This window comes from Seriola lalandi, unplaced genomic scaffold, assembly GCF_002814215.2.
Source record: "Seriola lalandi dorsalis isolate HSWRI2012SDOR001 ecotype SW California unplaced genomic scaffold, Sedor1 jcf7180002054911, whole genome shotgun sequence".
Classification (NCBI taxonomy): domain Eukaryota; kingdom Metazoa; phylum Chordata; class Actinopteri; order Carangiformes; family Carangidae; genus Seriola; species Seriola lalandi.
Window position 1 is genome coordinate 913,209 of NW_019525463.1, and position 23,056 is coordinate 936,264.

Consider the following 23,056-nt stretch of genomic DNA (forward strand, 5'->3'; position numbering starts at 1 on the left):
AATTCTTTCTGCTCACTGCAGATTTCATAGGATTAGATAAGCCCTGAGGCCTTTTGAGTCCAGCCGGCCTGCAGCACGGTGATACTCCCGCCATGACTGTGCAATTTAATGACAATTTGCATGAGTTAGTAGCACGATAATAAAGGAAGGCACTGCTGAACCATTCAGACACTGAGAGAGAAACCTCTCTTATTGGTCCCTGGTAAGAATAACTGAGAACAAAAGCGAAAGGCTGCAGCATCTGTTTTGATTTTCTGAAGTCTCCCTGTGTGTCCTCGTTGGTCACACTGTCTTCACAGGGTCACTGATGCTGCTGATTCAGAGCCAACACACGCTGGAACCACACAGCCTGTTTATTCCAAATACAGTGGCGCCATCTGATGGACATTAAGGAAATAAATGCCAGGCTTCACTAAAAACTATGGCTCTAATACCTCCCTACTCTCTACCGCTCACTGGTGTGTACTAGTCTGTTAGACATAATGTAAATATATTTTATTTGTCTTGACTGCTTTATAGCTAAAGATGCATGTTGGGGTTATTGTTTCTGGAATTATTATTACATTCAGCCCATTTTTCTGTTTAAACTTTATCTTTTTTCATTCTAAATCTTTAAGTGCAGAAGTTTAAGGGGCTTAAAGAAAAGTAAGGATGTGCTGAAAAAATAATGAGCCTGAGTAGTTTTTATTTAGCAGTTGCCTAACTCAAATCAGTATTTGGTGTGACTGCCCCTCTCCTTTTAAAACAGATCAACTCAATACACTTGGTAGGTAGGTTGTTCCAAGCATGTTGGAGAACCGGCCACAGTTCTTCTGTGGAGTCAGTCTTTCTCTGTGTTTTCTGTCTCTTCCTGTGATCAAAGACTGACTCTATGATGTCGAGATTAAAGCTCTGTGGGGATCAGACCATCTGCTGCAGGAATCCTTGTTCTTCTCGCGGATGAAGATAGTTCTTGTGTGTTTGGACTCATTCTCCTACTGCAGAATGAATTTGGGTCCAGTCGGGTTCCTCCCTGATGGTACTGATGATGGGTAAGAATTGCAAAGCACCTAAAGTTATTTTAAATTTATTTCTTCTTCTTGTGTATGAAAAAGTGCTGAGCTGAGGTTTTTTCTTTTTCAATTAAACGTGCCTTCACTTGGAAGGCGCTTTAAAATAAATCAACCCAAATGACTCTATCAAACGGATTTGATCTAACTTTGAAAATACCTGTAGGCTACAGTCTCAGTGACTCAGTCTCTGCCTGTTCATGTGCAGGTGGCTGTAGATTAAAAGTGTTAGGGCATCTGGCTCAACAACAGCTTTCCCTCTCTCAACAGCTTGAACTGTAACTGCAACACCACAGCAGTAAAGGACCAGCGGCCTGGTTCGTCCTTCCAGATACTGATCTGCACACGGAGTCCACTGATCGTTGCACAACAGGCTGCTGAGAATCAGGAGCAACAGGTACAAACACTCATGGACTCAAACTGTCAGTTTCAATGTGTGTCCTGTAGAGGGCAACCAAGTATCATACAAGTCCCATGAAGGGATGACGGCTCAGAGTCTGGAGACGTTTGTGCACAGCATTAGGATGATTTGTGTTCAGGAAGTATTTTGTAAGAGACCAGACTCATGTCACCAATCTGTGTTTTTTTAAAAACAAAGTGCGAGGAAATTATCTTTAGTGACAGAGACTGTTTCCACTCTCCTTTGTTTTCACAGTGCAACACAAGATCGACTCAGGTGGAGAACACAAGAGTTATAAAGGACAACACCTTTTATCTCCATACAACCTCATGTCATAAAGTCTGCAGGGCATGATGGGTAACCCTGTTAGTGAAACAGTTTGTGTTCAGTATTGATTCATGATTAATGCTGCTGCTGCTGTAAAATGAAAACACTATCCATCATGTGAGGAGCTGCAGATCTTCTATAGAGCCTGTGTTGATGTAAGTGAACTCTCAGTTTCTTAGTTCAAAGTATTTCTGTGACATCACAGCAATAGACATCAGACAACGAGTATAGTGATGATATAGTTAGCTGAATTCATATGTAAAAGGTTTACACTGTATATAACGAGTTGTTGATCCAGTCAGATGATCAGATGTTAAATAGTTTTGTTGCTTCCCAAACAGCTGAGCTGATATCATCGACCGACCTACTGAGCCTCATGCCAGCAGTGACAGACTGTGGTGACGGCAGGCGTGGAAGCAGCTCAGCTAAAATGTAAGTGCTTTATCATTATTTCATTACTTGGAGACTCTTTTACTGTTGCATGTGTTTTACTCAGTATCCGCTGAGGGAAAGAACCTTTTCTTTTTTTACTGCTCTTTATATGTTTGGTTAAAGCAAAGACTGATCACTGCTGACAAGATACCGTTCAGTATTCTAGAGAAATAGTCTATAATTCATCACACTGCAGACGCAGAGCTTTCAATGAACTTTGCGACTTTCAATTAAATGTATTTTTCTCTCTTCAGTTCATGACTAAGACATTTTAAAAATGTAATGTATTTATGTTAAAGTGATCTAATCATCAAGTGAAATGTTTCAATACATCCTCAAGGTTTGAAGTGAAATCAATTCAAAGCCTAAAGAAAAATGCAAATCGAGAACATAATTGTGCTTTTGGCTCAAGTTTCTCTTTAAAATCTGTGGTATTAATCGGCTTTTCCCAGTAAATAACGTCAATAATGTCATAATATTCCTGTTAATGATCCAGGATCTGTTTCCCTTGTTACAACTTTTGTGAAAATCCTCTCGGTACACACTGGTTTTGTGTCTTAAAGCACAGTTTAAACAAACCTGACTCTTTGACACACAGCTGCTGCATGGTCAAGAAGCCTCACAAGACCCCAGTTTACTACAGAGAGAGAGAGTGAGTGATGTGGCCGCCAAGTAATTATCCCCCGCAGCCCCTCTCCTAAATGCTAATGGTATTTACAGGACAGGGAGGGAAGAGAGAGGACACCAGCGGCAGGTGCAGCTGCTGGAGCATGATGCTACACTGAGCCTCCACACCGCACTGCACCGAGGAGCAACAGAGGGGTCATTGTGGCTGTTAAGGTGATGAATAATCAGTCAGACTGGAATCAGATAAATGTCTCAGGGATTTATCTCTTTCATTGGTTTACAGTTTGATGCACCCTGTTGTGTTTAGACCTGGAAAAGCAAGTGTAGATGTCTGCAGATGGTAGAGTGGCACCATGGTGGATGTTCGGTAACTAATATTAGCGCTCGTATTAAGAGTTAAAGGGACAATCCAGCTGATTTTACACTTGCGGTTTAGTTTATTAATCATGAAAAGTTCTACTCAAACACTACTCGTGCCACTGGTGAACACAGTTGTGTAGTGTCTTCTTTTTGTTTATCTCAGTTTTGGCTTTATATATCAAATATTTAATGGAAAGCTGAAGTCACAAACTGAAGGTGTGGGGTTTGAAAGAAGGAGTCATTTAAGATGCACGGGTGATTTAATTAAAGAGCCAACTGAGCTGGATAGAAAGTGTAGACTCTAGAGCTTATTTTTAACCATACTAGTACCTAAAATATTTACTTAATTTACTCATTTTCCAAAACTAAAATGATAAAATGCTTCACAATAAAAGCAGTTAAAAAACATTATAGACAACAACAAAAATGACTGTGAATCAAGAATTTTTTTCATAAAATGTCATTTAATTCGGATGATGGCTTTTCAAAATGCACATTCTCCTTTCACTTTAAGGTGGGCTCAGGAAACATCCAGATATACTGGTTAGTTGACCTGAGAAACATTACGTGACTGTATGGACATAATAATGTACAAATATAGAGGCCTTTTGCCTCATAAAGATTCCCATCAGACATTTTGAAGACACATAAAAATAGTCTGTTTGGAAGAATAGTTTTCCACAAAACAAGTTAGATTTTCTGGTTAAAAAAATCTCAAAATTCACAATATACCAATGAGTAAAGACTTTTCATTTCAAACATTTAACTGCTGGACACAAGATGTCTCCTAATTTACAGAAAAGCTCTTTCTCCAGCTGCATACAGGAACAAAATTGGCTTTAAAATTGTGGCGTCAAAAGTGACACTGATTCATGCAAAAGTGACACTGATTCGTGCAGGCGTTAAACTCAGATTAAGGGAAACTGCCCTTCAGCAGATGAATGTGAAAACAGTTTTCTAGTGTCACTCTGCATATTCATCATTCTGCAGGGCGAGGGACGAACATCCAAGTGAAGCAACAATCAGCAAAAGACATTTTTGGAATGGAGGGGGCTTTAATAACTAAACTTTCATATATCATTGAAACACTGGCGTTAGATCACCTCCTGTGGTTCAGTGTTTGACTACAGGTTGTTCAGTCTGCTAAACATCCACTGAGGTTCCTTGGCTGTTCAGGTCTAATATGTTAAAACTGTCAGTTCAGCTGCTGACTCCAGAACCATGTGAGAAAAATCTGCATTTGGCTGAGGAGGGATTGGGAATGGACAGCTGAACAACAGAGTAAATATTTGGCAGTGGAGAGCTCTTGGGAGCTGCAGAGGACCCTCTCTGGCTGAAGCCTGTGGGTGTTAAATAGATTAAGGGGCTGCTGGGTCATTGTGGACAGAGAAAATTCCCGCTCTTTGGACATGACTTCTCTTTGCCTTTGCGTTGTTTTTGCTCTCCAATCGAGTGCTCTCTGTAAACTATCCACTCCAGCAAACCTGCACTACTGTAATCCGCTGGTATTTGTCAACCACTGGGAGGCCGGTGTGTACACAGACATGATGCTTGAAGGAGGTTTAGTCCCTCTCGGTTTTTGGTGATCCTTAATTTTATCTTAAAAGTTGCTTAAAGTTGTTTGTTTCCCGAAGGAACGTTTGTGCGTAATGTGCGTAAAGGTTTTTCCTCGGAAGAGATAAAGGCTGATTTCAGAGCATTTCGAGATAATAATACAGGTCACTGACTTCGCTGAGCTCTGAAAATCTAAAAGGAATTTAATACGTCCTGAATCACACATGTAATATTGCTCCGGACTATAGACTTGGCGGCAGTAGACGCAGAGCAGTAGATAGTGTCCCAGATCCTATTCAGCTCCATTCAAAACCATGACAACACGGAACAAGCTCGGATTTATCCTGCAAAGTTAAAGGACATTGTGCCGGGGCGTCAATCAGGCATTATTGCGGGACTGAACAAATGCAAAATCTTGACTGGAACAAATGCTTCCAACGGGTCTCGGACGCGGGGCTACATTTTCCCCTTTTGTTCCCCTCCTCTGGTTGGCATGTATTTGTGTTCCCTCTCGTCCGACCACCCAGGACGACTGGGGAGGCATGTCCACCACCACCACTCTCCTCCCCGGCCTCATGCACCTCGCTGAAGTGGATAAGGGCCGATATCAATATCAAATACGAGAGAGGGAGAGAAAGTCACAGCCCCCACATAAGGCTGGATTCATGCTTTGCATTTAATGCGTTTTATATGTCTGGATGGACAAAAAAAAAGGAGCCAAGTTCAGCATGTGGGCGTCAGTTTGAGTAGAGGCTGGTCTGCTGTTTTCAACGTGAAGGAATCCATTTTTAGTCGTTTTATTATTAAATAAAAAGAGAAAGCCAGAGGAAAATAGCGCATTAGAAACCACAGTGCCCCCCTTAAGTTCTGCACGAGAAGCATGATTAATTATCGATAATTTATCTTGATTACCAATGAATAAAATCTGGTCAGCAGTGATCAGTCATTGCTTCACTTTGTCAGAAACTGAATAAGGCATGTTTAAGTTAGGCATAAAAAGTCTTTATCTAGTCTTTATTACATTTATAAGCCATTTTTAGACATTTAATAAATGGTTTATAACACATTATAAAGTAGATGTAAGCAGATAGACACATTCGAGTGTTTATTAATGTACAGTTGTTGGCAACAGTTGTAACTTATCTTATGAAGACATTAATATTATCACAACAGTGTTTTACTGTGTTGTTGTTTATCTGTCCACCCATAGCTGCTCACAGGAGGAGTTATAGTTGTTGAGGAATGCATGAATAAAAACGCAGATGTGCTCAGACTACATCACAGTGCGTAATTTTAAAGGTTAAAGTTAAGATTTATCATTTTAAAAAATAAAATAAATGTTATCGTAAGATGCAGAAAAGACAAAAAGGAAGATTTTCCTGTTGGAAACTCTCTGTGTTCGACATTAAAACGTTTCTGGAACAAATGTACACGTTTGAATCCTCCACCGTCCATAAACGTGGACATTTCTCACGCCTGCAATTAATACGCCTCTAATGGACGTATTAGTTAAACCAACTAGCAGGCATCAGGCTAATTGCTCACTTTGTATGCAAATGCTGGACACGTTGTTTGGGCGAGAGGAGGGAGAGAGGGAGGGAGGGAAGGGAGGGGGGGGTTGATGATGGGACGGGCTCTGTTGTCAGTTGCCACCCAAGACGTGATTCAGCTCCAACAATTACCATTATCTGTTTCCCAGTTTGACGATACGGGACGAATCTGTAATGATGACGAGTGTTTCCTTCGCTCATTGTTGAGGCTCTGAGGTTTTTTTTTTATTCTGTGTCTCCACACCTACCGTCATTGGGTGACAGCACTCCAGCCATTCAGGTACTCAGCGGAGGAGGAGGCTTTATAAGAGCGCAGCCTTGTGTTTGCAGCTTATGGAGTGCTGTTTGTGTAAACACTGAGCCCAGTGCACACAGAGCTGGTGTTTGGACAGCGCGTAAAGTGGAGAGGATCCGCAGCCGCCTTTTTTTCTCCTCCTTGGACAGACTTTACTTTGAGTGCTTGTTTATTTCTGCGCAAAACAAAACAAAACAAAAAAAAACGGATTGCACGCAAGGACGCGCGATGGCTGCACCGACCAAGTTCAGTTTTTCCGTCAGGAGCATCCTGGATTTGCCTGAGCAGGATGCGGAGGCAGCGCCGCGGTCTTCCCCTGTCTACTCCTCCTGCTCCTCCAGCTCGCCCTACACCTCCTGGATGATGGACTGCGACCGGAGCCCATGCATGTGTAAGTGCACGTCTGAAGCCGTTACAGGTTGATGATCCTGGATTTGATGCATGTAGTGTCTAAAAACATATTATTTCATCCATCCGCCATAGCATTTATTGATATTTTTTATTTCAGCCTTCTTTATTTTGAAATTAGGCTATAATGAGCCTTTATCTAGATAGAAAAGATTATGTAAGCTTTATCATAGATAGATAGATAGATAGATAGATAGATAGATAGATTGATAGATAGATAGATGGCCACCCTGAGGAAAGAGTCATCTAAAATAAATGTTTATTATCACATTATTTCTATAGAAACGTGGACTAACCTGGTGCTTGTTTATTTCTGCAGCTTCCGACGAAGGTAGTCTCGAGGCCTCCCCCGACTCAACCAAGCCTGATGACTCTTCCCTGGACTCGGAGCCCGACAAGAGCAAAAAAAGCAAGAAGCGCCGGGTGTTGTTCTCCAAAGCCCAGACCCTGGAGCTGGAGAGACGTTTCCGCCAGCAGCGCTACCTGTCCGGTCCGGAGAGAGAGCAGCTGGCCCGGCTCCTCAGCCTGACCCCGACCCAGGTGAAGATCTGGTTCCAGAACCACCGCTACAAGATGAAGAGAGGCCGGGCGGACGGAGCGCTGCAGGACGTGGAGATAGCGCAGCCTCCGGTGCTGCGCAGGCTCGTCGTTCCGATCCTGGTGCGCGATGGGAAACCTTTTCACACCTGTTTACTTGACACGGAGAAAGCTGGCTGTCTACCTGTTTCCTCTCAAGCGGTACCCTTCCCCTTGGCCTACCCGTCTCTTCAGCATCCCTCCCCGGTCGCTCTTCCCCCCAGGTACCAGCACTTTCCCACCGCGGCGGCCTCCAGATTCGCCTGGAGAGACTTTTGGAGCGACTCGGTCCACTTTAACTCTTTCAAATGAAGGCCTCATTTCAACGCACAAACTCATTTAGAACTGCATCAAATGTTTTCTGAATGTTTAGCAAATTTTCGAGCAACTTAAACATTTAGATTTTTCACTATAGGCCTATGTAGAACAAAAGGTATTTTGCACATTTTATTTTGATATTTTTGCGTGTTATTTTTTAAATGCTGATTATATTTTCTCATACATGGGCTTACTGGTGTAGCCTGTATTTTTAATTATCCGCTGAGATAATGTATTTGTATGTTTCGAAGCCGTTTAAACATAATATTTGTATAAATAACTTGTTGTTGTTGAAGGGAAATAATGTATAGTAGTCTGCATTAGGCGGTAATAGAAGAGGTAGCAGCAAAGCTATTATTATAGCCTGAATGTCTGAAGGAAAAATAATGTTATTTGTTGTCTTTAAGGAGACTTTCTTTAAAGGTTTTACGTGTTAAACTTTTTTTTATTTGTGAACAAAATTATTAATAAAACCTCTCACATATTTTGTATGATATATTTTACATTGTATGTTCTTTCTTTTTCAAGTTTAGTCCAAATTCTCCTTCTGAATAACAAACAAATGGATGAAAAAAAATCATATTTTATTTAATTTATTTTAGTGTAGTTTAACGTTGGATTTCCTTTAACCTCTTGAATGAGCTCGATTTAGGCTTTGAATCTGTTCAGTGGTTTTGAAACCATAGCTTGTGGTCTGAAATTTATTTAATTAGTAAAATCTAAAATATGTAGCAGGTCATGACAGGGGCCCAGAGGCTTTTCTAATGTTAAAAGAAACTAATTATGCACCCAAAAGCTGAGCAAACATTACTCCTAAAGAGACTGGCTTTGCTTAAGCATAAGAATACCCAGTAAACATTACAGCCTCTCTCCCTATAGCACCCTGTTGTTGTCTGGGCCCATGGGCGGCTTTTCACTTTCATACAATTAACCTTTGTTATTCCTGAGGCTATTAGCTTTATGTGGAAATCTTGGTTTATTTACTGTAAGTGTGAAGAGAATATGATTTTTAATGGTGCGACAGGCTAAATTAAAGTCAGATGACTGACTCTTCAAGCTTTAATCTTAAATATCTCACTTGCCAAGCTAACAGGTGCAGCTGAGGAACAAGAGGCTTTTTATAGTCAGAAAAGGCAAGAAAAAGGAGCTTTTATTGATGTGTTTGACGTATATAACTGTACACAGCACATTATTTTATTGGCACTGGTGTGCACTCAGGCAGCTTCTAAAAACCGTCCTCAAGAGCGAATTACTTCTATAAAATATGGAGAAACACTGACTATGGTGTTGATTTTCATATTCTTAGATATCCTGAAATATACCTGACTCGTTTTCAGGTCGTAATGTCGCCTCACTGAAGCGTTTTCAGCGTCGTTAGAATATTTGATAATGAAAAATATGCTCCAGTGTTTAAAATCATGTCAGTATTTCATCAGTGACGAGGGGGGTCTTCTGCTTTCACGCCCCCTATAATGTTGTTTGCTCGTCCTGTGACCCTGCAGCCCATCGTCCCTGTCACCTGGCCCTTTGTCTCCCTCGCTGGGGCCACCTTGTATCACATATGGAGGGGACTGGCCGAACCCCTCAGCTCGCTGCATCTCCCCTTAAACACTCTTTTTGTCTGTGTGTCTCCCTGTGAATGGACCATTGTCCCTCATCCAAAAGGGACCGAGACAAAATCTTTAGTGTTTCAATTCTCGTGATGTTTAATCAGTCCCTGCGACAAATTTATGAGGTTTAACTGCACAATGGTGTTTTAGAGCATCTTGGGGTTTAAGGGTGACAAAGACAGGCTTTTAGAGGTTGCCATTGGTTTTTTAAGTTGGTCAGAAGAATTGTCTGAAAAGGATGGGCCTGTATTAGCCTGCCCATCCTATAGTTTTACTCACTGGCCCCGGGGCCCCTTTTAGGAAAGTTATAAGATCCACGTAAACTGGGCCACAGGGGGAGTTTTGTTAAGTTGTTGCAAATGACATTTAATCCATATTAGACTTTAATGGCCTCCAGACTTAGAAACGCTGATTCTATACTTTTCAAGCACAATCTTTGTCATTTATTGGTCATTTTTTTTGCCGTTAGAAATGCATTTCAAACACTAGTTTCCCCAAATGTCGACCTTTGAAATCTTTATTGTTGTGGCTCATATTGGTCGAATTACAGACAGTATGGTTGCCTGAAAAGTTGCAGTATAGGCTACAACAAAATATAACTCTTTATACTTGTCATAGTCCACATTTTTGTCCTCTGGGTTCATTCTGCATCTCTAACCCTTTTAGAAGCAGAAAACTTAATTTTATATTTCATTAGCATATTAAAGTAGCTCTTCCAAGAGGACTGAGGCAAGTTTAAATGAAATGTATTTATTTGTGCTTATTCGGTATATATAAAGAAATACAGCTGCTTTTAGCTGTCCTGGTTATATGACGTACAACACTGATTCGTTTTTTTATTGTTTTATTTTGTGTTGAAGCATAACACAACAAGTGATTTAACATAGACTCATATAACATTCATACCGTGAAACAAGCTTTACATTAATAAAGAGGAATGTCATATAAGTACAGAAGTATTGGGGGTTGGTGTAGAAATTCATGTTTGTATATAGTGCGCGTGTGGTTCGTTAAGATGGGAGGCTATTGAAGAAAAGAAAAAACAAAGCATGCATGTACAGAAAAGAAATGTGTGTGTGTATATATATATATATATATATATATATATATATTAGATAAATAAAAGGGAGGAGAAAAGAAAAAGAGAGAAAAAAGTGGATAAATACATTTTTTTGAAAGTAAAAAAGTTGAACTTGTAGATATTTGTCTTGATAATTAATTTTTTCTTTAACACTGTCAGTGGTGTCCTGAACATTGGAAAAACCTAATCCTGTTGAAAGTACTACTATACCATGAAAAGCTATTTTATTACTTGCACAACCCTCATCAAAGGTTGCACATGTCTACAAGTTGTGACCAAACAGGATTTTTCTTTTAATGTTGAATTTTAATGCATTTAAACATTTAGATGTCAGAAGAAGTAAAACTACCTGATATCTCACAAACAGGAGACAAAAATCAGAAAACATAATCCTATTCAGCAGAAATGTATCAGGGAACCCGGGTGGGGGACCTCTGCAGTACCTGAACTGTGTTAGATGCATGTCAGCTTTTAGTGATGTTCTTGATTCCTCACACATCGCAGATAGTAAGATAACAGCTGTGTTTAGCTCCGATTTACACAGTTAACATCCTGTTTTGAAACATGAAATCCCTCGAAGGTCTCGTCCAGACATCTCAGTGTGTAAAAACATGCAAATATTTTTCGTTTGTCAAGTTTAACTGCTAAAGAAAAGACGTTTTCTACTTCACCGAAAAGTTCATATGTGAACTGGAGGTTTCAAGTGTTGAAAACCGATTTAACATGAGCACAGAGAAAACCTTCGTCCTTCAGCAGACTGATGTGAAAACAGGCTTCTAGTGTCAGACTCTGCACATGCATCATTGTACACGGTGAAACATTAAACATCCAAGTGAAGTGACAAAAAGGAATTCACATTTTTCAGTGGAGAGGGACTTTAATGAAATTCTTAACATGTAAAACAATAGCAAATCCTCTACCAGGATGATTTTAGACCTATTTACGTGACATTTAAAGGCAGATTTCTGTTTGTGCCACAGAAGTTAACTGGCATTCAACAGTTAAGCTAATGGTTTATCTTACAGTCTTAAAGCTGTCCATTATCTTTTGTCCTTGTCTCAACACAGGCTGTGTAATATCACACATTTGAATATACCAAACTAATGCTATAAGACGGCATCTTTTCTGACACATTTAAGATATTCAAAGGTCAAAGGTCAGACCAAAGGTATATCTAATGTAGGGGTTCAATTCGAAAACCACTGGATGGCTCTAATCTACTGTAGGCTACATATAAAAACGACTACGTCTCATTTTTAAAGTAACAGTTCCTAATTGAAGTTGTGTTGTTGTGTATGCTCATGAAATCAGTGTTTTAATAACAACTTTATTTATAAACCATGTAGAGACAAGCTGATAAAAACAGCTGAAAGTGCAGATGTGAGGCTTTTACTCATCATCTCATTTATGTTTGTGGTCCATTTGAAAGAAAAATGAAAACATTTAATTATTAATATTTTCAGTGATGTACACACTTACATAGACATAATAAAAATGCACAATGAAATGACTTTACATGGAAAAAGACTGTATTATAGTTTGATTTCTTGCATTTTTTCTGTTTTACTCGTGTCTATAAATAATTATATACTAATACATATTTTCTATGATAATAATTTGAGTAATTATCATTAATTATTTGCACATTTTACATAGACATGCATGCATTTTTGGCTCCTGGCAGCTTTCTACCTTGTTAAATGGAATCAGAGTTTGTGCTTGTGAGGTAGAAACGGTTTAAAAGGAGATAAAGGCAAAAGTGAATGCAAGAGAAAGTGACCCAAAATGAACCCGGAAGCCAGATGGTTAAACTGTGAATTGCAGTGATGCTGAAAACTTTCCAACCTTCAGCAAATACTGGAGTGTGACAATGTCTTTGAACGTCTCTGACCCTGCTCTCCACTAGATGGCGGAATAAGCCACAGTATCATTTTGGAAACCATGTCACTCACCTCCTGTGAGGAATGAGACCAAACTGTGGGTGTAGTTCTGAGGATGATGAAGTCAGCCATAAGATTCACTAGGGGGCGCACTTCGCTGGGAAAACACCATGCTTTACTTCTCTCTGCGTTGCTTTGCGGCTGCTGATTGGACGCAGAAAGATGGCCGCTGCCCTCGGTGACGTGCGGCCGCTTGGATCGACGCCATGCTTCAGTGTTTGCTCAAAGGTCGTGTTTCAGTCACTTACAATACTGCCCTCCTGTTCTGAACATGATGTTTAGTTCACCATGATGGAGAGTCGTGTTAAAAACTGTGCCCTTCAAAAAAGCGAGTTTTTCTATTGGTTTGTGTCATGGTGATTATTAATTAGAGTAACCTCCTGTAGTTCACTAAAACCTTAAAAATGTAGAGAAAGAAACAAAGAAAGAAAGCCATTAGGTGATGTGTGATGGTGAATCACACCTAGTGTCCAATTTTCTTTCTTTTGTGACCTCCTTCTCAGCTTCAGCTTTTCTTTTTTTTTTTCTTCCTGCAGCTCATTTCCTGGTGGATCAAGAGCTGTGAGAGTTGTCATGAAAGAAAACGGGGGGGAAAAGTTTTGAGGAGAGAAAAATCCTGAGGAGAGCGGCAGGAGGTAACAGCTACCCCTGATCTGGACAGATTGTTCCCGTTAGATCAGGCTGCAGACATGCAGGATGTAAATAATAATATTTAAAAGTATTTGTATTAAAGTGGGATTCAAATCTTACATTGTTTTTGGATGCAAAGTAGCTCAAACATCTCTGTAATGTGTTGTTTCCTATATGCTACCATTGGAGATATGCGCAGTGGAGACGAGTTTGCGGGTGTTTTGGTCTTTTTCGTGCACCACTGGAGATAAATTAGATATAAACTGATGTTTCTGTGGATAGAGGTTTTTGATATTCATATAACTTTCCTATCGATGTGCATTTATTGATATTTTCAGCCTTTCTATCTCAGTCCTCAGTGTCTCTGTAGCGACACCTTTAAGTGAGATGTTTATTTTCATAAGAAAAGTAGAACATATTGATTTGAATGGGAAATAATAACAATAAGCAACTTCTTTTTTTAAAACTTTTTTTCCCCTTTTTTTTTCTACTTTTCATTGCACTACTTATTTTCCCTTCTGAAGTTGTTCTCTGGATTATATCATGCGTCAATCAGTTCATAAACAACAACGTGGAGCCTCGATAACAAAGGCTCGATAGCCCCATACCCTCCACTTCAAAGTGTCCTCATTATTCTGAGGAATTAGCCGGAACATTTGGACTAATTACTCCTAATTGACCATAATTGCTGTGTGCCAGAACAGGGAAAAGGTACTGATTAAGAATGCCTTGCGAAATTCTGTAATTAAGGAAGGCATAAGCAAGATTTACCTTGGATGCAGACACTGTAATTTTAATTGCCTGCGATTATATGGCCTGTGAATTATACGCCCGCACCTCGGCTATCATCCAAACAATTTATTTAAAGTGTAATATTTAGCCTCGGACTATATGGTAATATTGCTTCATTAAAGATAATTGTGAGGCAATAGGAGGATATGTGTTGCTGGGATGTGCACAGGGCTCTTTAAATTGAACCAGTGCACCTGAAAATAGTGCACAGATGATCCAACGCGCAGTCAGGCGTGAAACATGCAGCCAGCAGCCAGTGAAACACACAAGTGTGGCTGATGATCCCCGTGACGAACTGTCAGTGATCTGCATGCCACTGCTGTAATGGGACTTGACTACACACACACACACACACACACACACACGCACACGCACACACGACAGAGAGAGAGAGACAGAGCCTGGCTCCAGTTTGACAGCTTGTTGTTGAAGCTGCATCATCTTTAATATGAGTTGTTGTTTTATTTTAAAAGACAAGAAATAAAAACGCAAATATCCACGCTTTTATTTTGGACATGAAACAAAGAACCCGGGTTTAGGGTCAACGAGGGATAAACCAGATCACAGCGTGACAGCTGAGTGTGTCTGCCACCAGAAGACGCTGTGTTTCTTTAATTCCTGTATAAGGAGATATGGGTTCAACCTGCAGGCACAGACTTCTGTCAGGAGCTGGTGGCATCTGCTGCTGCTGCAGGACTCACGTTAGACCTCCCGACCAAAGCTTCACTAAACCAACTTTTAGAATTAATACTCGCTTCATTATTTTTGCAGTAGCCATAGTTTCAGCTCCGGTATGATCCTGACATCCACAGATTGTGTAAGTTAGAAGTTATTGCATTGATTTGAATTTCTTCACTTGTTATTTATGATTTTGTAGCCTTGTAATAATTTTGTAACTGAAAACGAGGAGACAGGCTAAATCGATAGCCGAATAATAATTTGTATTAAAGGCTATTGCTTTATACTATTGATATATAATATTGACTAACATGTAAAATAATATGAAATTAAACCAGCTATAAGAGTAGGCTACTGGTGATGCTAGAATTGCAAAAGAATTCACCAATAATAATAATAATAATTATCAAATAAGTCAATATTTTACACATATTTTCTGAAAAAAATCATTGTTTTAATTCCTATTTTTGGGGTTTTAATGAAGCGCAGAAAAAACAATTATAGCTTTGTATAATAGAGGACCTTTGCTCCGAGCATCCACAGAGAACTGGGCTGCTTCTTGGCTTCAGAGCTGGTTAGAAAAAAGGCAACAACTCCTCTCTTGTGCTTCTGCGTAAAATGTCAGAAATGAGATGTGATTGAGTTACAGTGTTAGGACTCATTGAGCATTAAGGCAAGATGCTACTGAGGGCTACCTGGCGTTGTGCTGCAGGAGAGTACTTGAACGCCGTTAACTTCGCATGAGCGCCTCTCCTGCTCCACACTCTATTTTGTTTTTGTTTTTGTTTTTTTTTGTTTTTTAACCAGGTCTCTCACAGGAGTGTGTGCATGTGAATTTAGGTAACACGCTGCTTGCGTCCTATGATATCAAAAGAAAAAAAACGAGGGGGGTTAATCATTTACTCAGCCACTTAACACGCGGATGTGTATTTATTTACTTATCAGTATCAGTCAATTTCCCTCCCCGCAAGTGCACTTTTGCATGTCTGAGTACGATAAGGCATAACACAAACAATCCTGCAATCACTGGAGGCCTCTCATGGCCATTAAAAGTCAGTAGTTCAACTGAGGAGTGGTTCTCCAACTCTCAAGTCCATATAGGCCTCCTTTCATCAAGAGGCCCTCGTAAACATCACTACAGTTAATAAAGTGTATTGTGGTCACTGCAAACCCAAGGTGCAGCCGCCTGTTTATCAGCAGCAAGTCACACAAACTCCAAACGCAGCAGCAGCAGCAGCAGCTCCGGCAGAGAGCCCGGACACCGCCTGCAGCCGCCGGCACCAACATTTCTGACCATATACAGCGCTTATGTTATTGTTAGTGAGAGGGGAGCACATGTCTTGTAAGTGAAATTACGCTCGAAAGGAGGCTAGAGCTGTTTTGTATTGTTGCGGATGCCCCGCCTCTGATGGTAGCCTTAAACCTGGCACCCAGCTAAAACAAACCAAAGCCAGCACAGAGCTCCCACTCAATCCAATTAAGGCGGACTTGAGGCGCTCTCCTACGTGTTCATCTACCAGGATCGACGTTGAGACAACAGGAACCAGAGGGGCTTTGGCCAAAAAAAGAAAAAAAAGAGAAGGAGAGATTGCCTTGCCTTCTAATTTCTCCCTCTCCAGCCCCAGAACAATGTCGATGAGCCCTAAGCATACGACTCCTTTTTCTGTTTCCGATATCTTGAGTCCCCTTGAGGAGAGCTATAAGAAATTAAGTATGGAGAATAACAACTTGGGGGCACCTCTCACTTCTTACCGGCAGCCGCAGGTTTCTCAGGCGGCGATGCAGCAGCACCACATGGGCCATAATGGGACTGTGTCTGCGGCTTACCACATGACTGCGGCAGGTGTCTCTCAGCTGTCACACACGGCCATGGGGGGCTACTGTAACGGCAACCTGGGCAACATGGGCGACCTGCCGTCTTACCAGGACGGCATGAGGGGCAGCGCCACGGCCACCGGCTGGTACGGAGCCAACCCAGACCCGCGCTTCTCCACCAGTGAGTACCCTGCACCTGCACTTGGATTGCAATCCAGGTTTCGGGTCCATGTTTAGTGTTCAAGCTGCATTTAGCGCTAACTGTTTCACCATCAACTGTGCATGTGTGTGCGTAAAAGTGGCCACTCTCCATATCCTTCTAGTCTAGATTTCCTCATCTTTACTATTAAGAAGGAAAAAATAAAGCAAAAAAAAAAAAAAATGTTCATGCGTTTATTCCACGCGGTCAACATCTGGAAAAGTCCCACCAGAGCAGCAGGAATGACCGTATTCCTCTTCAAGCTTTGCTCGTTTATCGAAAATAGTTTATTAACTTGTGTCGTCTCTTCCATCACATTAATCCAACAATAACATGCTGTCAGCTGTGAACTTTTTATGCACTTGTTAGTTGACACGATTATTTATGAACGTGGACTTCGACGCGCGCTGTGGGTTTGGGGTTTGTGTATAAGGGCATCTGCTTCTCTGGGAATAATTTTGAGACTTTTCTGCTCAGCTGTTTGTTAAAATGCAGATAATGTTGTGATGCTCTTTTTCTTTTTTTGACCTGCCATGAAAATAATTATCAAGCTTGTAAATACGTGTTTTTATGAAATTATGATCCATACTTTCATCCATCAAAAATGAATCACTCTCCGAACCTAAAACCTATTTTTCTTTGGTGTTTTCCGCATAAAGACAGACTTCTTTTTTAACTGTGCAATTAAAATCATAAATGTATTGTATTCATGTTCTTTTTTCCCCCCCTTAGTCTCTCGCTTCATGGGCTCGTCGTCGGGCATGAACATGGGCAGTATGGGCAGCCTCAGCTCCTTGGCAGACGTGGGTAAAGGCATGGGCTCTCTGTCCAGTACCCCGCGGAGAAAGAGGCGCGTGCTGTTCTCCCAGGCGCAGGTCTACGAGCTGGAGCGACGCTTTAAGCAGCAGAAATACCTGTCGGCCCCGGAGAGAGAACACCTGGCAAGTATGATCCACCTCACCCCGACCCAGGTGAAAATCTGGTTTCAGAACCACCGGTATAAGATGAAGAGGCAGGCCAAAGACAAGGTGTCCCAGCAGCAGATGCAGCAGGACAGCGGCTCCTGCCAGCAGCAGCAGCAGCAGTCCCCGCGGAGGGTGGCCGTGCCGGTGCTGGTGAAGGACGGGAAGCCGTGCCAAGGCACCGGCCACACACCCACATCCTCCGCGCAGACGCACCATCAGCAAGGGGGCAATGTCATGATCATGTCCAACAACACGTCCGGCCTCGGGCAGCATCAGAGCCAGCAGGTGGGAAGCACAGGTCACTCTCCAGATTTGGCGCCGCACTCCTCCAGTCCGCCGTCACTGCAGGGCCAAGTGGCCGGCCTCTCCCACCTCAACTCCCCCGGCTCAGAGTACGGCTCGGCCCTGCAGTGTTCAGCCCTGTTATACGGCAGGACATGGTGACAAGAGGCGCCGGCTTTGATTTAAAACCTGTCAGGACTTCAACAAGTTTCACTGTAAATGTGCGCATTTGAAAAAGAACCGAGTGAAGTCGGTGCAGCTCTTCTTGAATTTTCACCTTCTGGGAGGAAGTGTGACTTGTACGGAAGAAACACTTGTCCAGAAACTGCGGATGTGAAAGTCTTGGGATTTATTTATGTAAATTATATTGAGAGAAAGGAAGAATCAGCACATAGGCCGCGTTAGGTGGGAAAAAGTGCAGCTGAAAAGGGAGGCACATAGACCAGAGGACTGCTGAACATGGGTGCTGTTAAATTCCCTTTCACAAACACACACACGAGATGACTCTGATTTATAATAGAATTTAATGTAAGCCGTAGATCTAGCTTGTATATTTCTGTAAAAGGTTTGAATTTTAGCTATCTGTTGTACAAAGTTTTTGACGCTATTGCCGGTTTGTTGTCGTTTCATTGGTATTTGTACGTTTTATTTCTTTGTAACTTATATAGATATTTGACTTACTACAAAACAGTCCTATTAATAAATTATGGAAACATGACAGTTAAGCTTTTTATTGTGAAATATGTCAATGCGGTGTTAAACGGCGGAAATAGCTTCTTGGAAAAATCAGCAAATATAAAACAGAGCGTTATTATTATTATTATTGTTTTCTATAAGATTATTATTCTTTTTTAAGGGGGTGACTATTAGACTGTTTTTTTCCATTGTTATTATTATTATTATTATTATTATTATTATTATTATTATTATTATTGTCACTGATTTTTGGGTTGAGTGTGAGAAATTACAGGCTGTAAATATGAACTTTTGAAAAACGATCATCTCAAGAACCAGTTACTCCATGTTGCTAAATAGGTTCAGGTTTGGCAAAGTGACAGAACTAAATACTATATCAACACTCAGGCTCGTATTGTGACATGACAGTTAAACACTGGAGCATATTTTTCAGTTTTATTCTCTGACAAATCACACACCTCTCAGTCTTATCGTCAAACGCTGCAGCTCACACAAGCTTGCCCTGCAGAGTAAACTCGGCCTTTATGTGCTTTTTTCTTTTCTCTTTCTGTGTGTGTGTGTGTGTGTGTGTGTGTGTGTGTGTGTGTGTGTGTGTGTGTGTGTGTGTGTGTTCTGTGTGAGTCAGAAAGGTGAGGTCTCTCGGCTCCTAACATCAAACATCAGCGCTGCTCAAAGGGCAGCTTATCGATGAGGTCCCTGACCAAACAGCGCGGTGTTCTTCTCAAATACCTCGCGAGGCGAACTGTCGGCGCAGGGCTATCAGCTGCTTTATCAATAATCAATCAGCGGATTGAAAGGAAACGGCGAAAGGCTGTTTGTGCCCGACGTCAATAACAAACCAGCACAAGTCTCCACAAACATTTCACAGGCCTCCAGACAGACTGGAGCTCTCAGCTACACGCGCTGTTTGCTACAAAATATGTTTTCAAACGGCCGCAGTAACGAGCACACACACACACACACACACACACACACACACACATACACATACACACACACACACGACCTATCATTTATTTTTCTCTAGGTGTACGCTGTGTAAACAAAAGGTATAATAATCATTAGCGACTATTTTCCCGCCGCCTAATAGAGCTATAGGTCTTAAACGGTAAACAATGCGGTTGCTAAGCGACGGAGGTAACGATAGGTGATTTTCTTGTACGGCGGAAATAAGCAGTTTTCAATTCACTGTTGTCACAAGTTCCTACAGCTATAATTTCGAATAGTTTCGGTCTGGATAAGATACAATCCAACCTGAGTGAATTTATATTTATAGAGGCCATTTTTTTTATTTAGCTTCAGACTTTTGGGATTTAGATTTGACTTTCTTAAAAAAAAAACACTGTCATGCTTCAAGTGAAGATTTCAAACACATGCTATATTAAAAAAAAAAAACTTCCCTGGATACTTCACCGTCGTCTTAAGATAAATATTATTTCTGTTCATGGTCCTAAACGTATTCCTTATTAATTGATAAGCGATGTGGCCGTTCTCACCCTGCATCTCCTTTTATTTCAAATTTAAAAATGAGAACAAAAACACCTTAATCGTGCTGACCCATTTCCTATTGACCAGTCGAATAGCAAAAATTTATCACAAAAACATGTCAAGCTACAAATCAAAAAGTATCCTGTAAGGTAGAGCCCATGTTGTCCAAAAGTGAGTGGATTAGTGCTCACACGCAGCCGCATTAACCCTGCAGGCGTGTTTGCACCTGATTCCCTGTTTCCCAGAATAATTCTCTTTTACACAGGATCACTGGTTTTGATAGAGGGCTTTACTGCTCATTATCCTCTCTCTGTTTCCTGGCGTTGACATTATTCATGCTGCAAGACCTTGCAAAAAAACAAACAAAAACAAACAAAAAAACAAGCATTTTTAGCCATAACTAGTCTTGCCTATATTATGTTGTAAAATTATATTTGGCCTCCTGCGTTATCTGGTTATCTATCCGTGTGTATGTGTAATATGTGCTCCTCTTCCCGAAGAAATCTTTCAAAGCCCTCAGAGGTTTGGGAAGCTATTATGGCTGTGGCTCGGACTCAGCAGCAGCTTTTGGCTCTTACACTGTAAGTGCAGTGTGCTACTAAGAGCATGTGAGCTGATTTTTTTTCTGCAGTGAATAATTTCAGCCACTTTTATCTTTAAGCATGCAACTTAAAAAAAAAAATCATCTATTTTTTGTTCACAAATAATATTTAGGAGATAAGGCTCACTAAATTAGAAAACTGTAACTCCTAGTTTGAGGCCACCAAGCAACCCATCAAAATCCCTTTGGAGACTTTAAAGTGAAATCTTACTATCTTCTATTAAGCTATTTTGCAGGGCTGGTTTTGTTCGGGAGAGAAGTGAGAACTCTGGGATTACATTAACATGTCTTTGGCGCGGTGTGTGGTCTTTGTGTGCTGCTTGTAGCTGTTGAGAATGACTTGTTGGAAGCGTGTGTGCTCTCATCGCTCTCTTTTGTAGAAGCCCACAGTGCAACTCCCAAAGTCCTCCTGGCTTTATGGTGGGCTGGTCTCCATGAACCCCAAGCAATTAGTCCCTAATCTCAAGGTAATCATATTTGAGTTAGTGACTAGCTGGTGAATTTTATTCGCCTGTTTAGCTTCAGTATCACTTCTGGAATAATATTTAGCAGCCAGAACCTCTGTTTTATGCACCAGCAGAATTAATTCACAGTTTACAGAGAATATCAAATATGGGCGCGACTTAAATTTGCGGATGCAATTCCATTAAAGTCCACGAAAACGATTTGGTTTATTATTAACGAATGTTGCAACGTACATTCTGAAAATGTCAGCCCGAACTATTTACCACGATTAAGTCCTGTTTTAATCTTTACATTTGTATTTTTACAATTTATATTTTTAAATTATAAATTGTGCGTTTGTTTCCGCTGAACATTTCTAACATAGGGAGTAAAGATCTATTGCAGTGACATACTCAGGACACTGCAGGTTTTTAATATTTAGATAACAGCAAATATGACTTTCTGCAGTGTTGCTTGTGTCCAATGTTGCACCATTGCCGCAGCACCAATTATGTTCACCAAAATAAAAGCCTCACAGATCATAAACTTTTTAAGACGAAGTAAAAGAGAGTATATGCATTAACAAATCAAATCATATTTAAAGATATTAAGAATATAACGACGTGCGTCTCCCTTGGTCTCGTTAATTATTGTGTGGCAGATGTAGAAATGGGATTCCTGACATATGTTCCTATTCATGAATATATGAGGATGTGTGACGCATTATCATTTGCGTGCATAAAGTAAGCAGTAGATTTCAGAGTGGCTTTTTATCATTTAAAAAAATGTACAGAGTCAGTGTGTGTGCATGTGTACGCGCGCGCGTGTTTGTGTGTGTTTGTGTAATTTTAAAGTTTTTTTCCTGTTAAAGATGCAAAAGGATGCATCTGGTGCTGTCCACGGTGCTGAAATAGATACGTAAATAGAAAATCAGCACAAAGACAGGCATTATTAACTAACTATTTTTCACCATACTATATCTAGAAACTTTGCAGAACTATTTTTCAAAAAGAATAATTATTCATTATAATCGTGTTTACTAAGATAAAACACAGCCTCTCCTCTTTCTTAAGTTCCTAAACATTTCATTGCAGCAGGCCAGAGTATTCATGTGCATTACAAACAGGACAATTACACAGCAACTGCAATCACCCCCCTTTGGTAAATGTTATTGTCAGCTAGCAGCAAAAATCTTTAATTGTCCGACGTTTATCTGGTTCTTCAATCCATTGTGCAAAGAGCGCAAACGAGGGTCATTTGTGAACAGAAATACTTTGCATGCAAAGCGGAGCACAAGATGCTGTAATACTTGACCTTTCAGCATAATTGTTGCAGGCATGAAATGCAGCATTCAGAGCTCGCTGAGTGGAGCCTTTTCTCTCTCCCTCCCTCTGATGAACAAAGCGCATTTTATACATCTTCGGTGTTCATTTGGCTTTGTTTCTTTTTGAAGAAAATTTCTCTGGGACTAGCTGCAATTTATTTTCATTTTAATAATACGACTGAGACAGAAAAAGCTCAAGACTTAAGAATGGACTTCATGCTCATAGCCTAAAAGCCAGAATACTTGTAAATCGATGTGTTTGTCATGACAAGTTTTTGGCTAAATGATACTGGACAGCAGGTTTTCAACATCCTGCTCAAAGACACTTTCAGGAGGACAGAGGCGCCCCTCCCTCCAGACTGGATGTTCTCTCTGAGCACTGCTAATACTTTTTTGTCAAAATTAAAAATGCTGACCAGAAAATAGTGAACCCCCCCCCCCCCCCCCCAAAAAAAAATAACAAAAAAAAAGCAAAACTTTTTTGTTCATCTACTTATTTAGCCCTGACTTGTGCTTTAGAATCACTCACTTTACTGGAATCAAAGGTTGCAGGAAACACACCTCCAAACCACAGAAACATGGTTGGAAATTATGTTTAAAATTAAATTATAACTA

At 40.7% G+C, this 23,056-nt stretch overlaps 2 protein-coding genes across 3 annotated transcripts; both read left to right on the forward strand.

Annotated features, from left to right (window-relative positions):
• Positions 1–172: 172 nt before the first annotated feature.
• On the forward strand, positions 173–18,684 carry nkx2-1 (NK2 homeobox 1). Of its 2 annotated transcripts, XM_023430754.2 has the most exons (6): positions 173–1,031; positions 1,320–1,446; positions 1,705–1,931; positions 2,118–2,208; positions 16,386–16,623; positions 17,374–18,684. In XM_023430754.2, the coding sequence occupies exons 5-6, from the start codon at positions 16,407–16,409 to the stop codon at positions 18,048–18,050; spliced, it is 894 nt and encodes a 297-aa protein (XP_023286522.1). In that variant the 5' UTR covers positions 173–1,031; positions 1,320–1,446; positions 1,705–1,931; positions 2,118–2,208; positions 16,386–16,406; the 3' UTR covers positions 18,051–18,684. The 2 variants fall into 2 exon arrangements, with proteins under 2 accessions (XP_023286522.1, XP_023286521.1); XM_023430753.2 differs by lacking the exons at positions 173–1,031; positions 1,320–1,446; positions 1,705–1,931; positions 2,118–2,208 and having other exon boundaries at positions 13,434–16,623.
• Positions 6,415–8,364, forward strand: nkx2-9 (NK2 homeobox 9). Its single transcript, XM_023430755.2, has 2 exons — positions 6,415–6,985; positions 7,322–8,364. The coding sequence occupies exons 1-2, from the start codon at positions 6,823–6,825 to the stop codon at positions 7,888–7,890; spliced, it is 732 nt and encodes a 243-aa protein (XP_023286523.1). The 5' UTR covers positions 6,415–6,822; the 3' UTR covers positions 7,891–8,364.
• Positions 18,685–23,056: the final 4,372 nt, after the last annotated feature.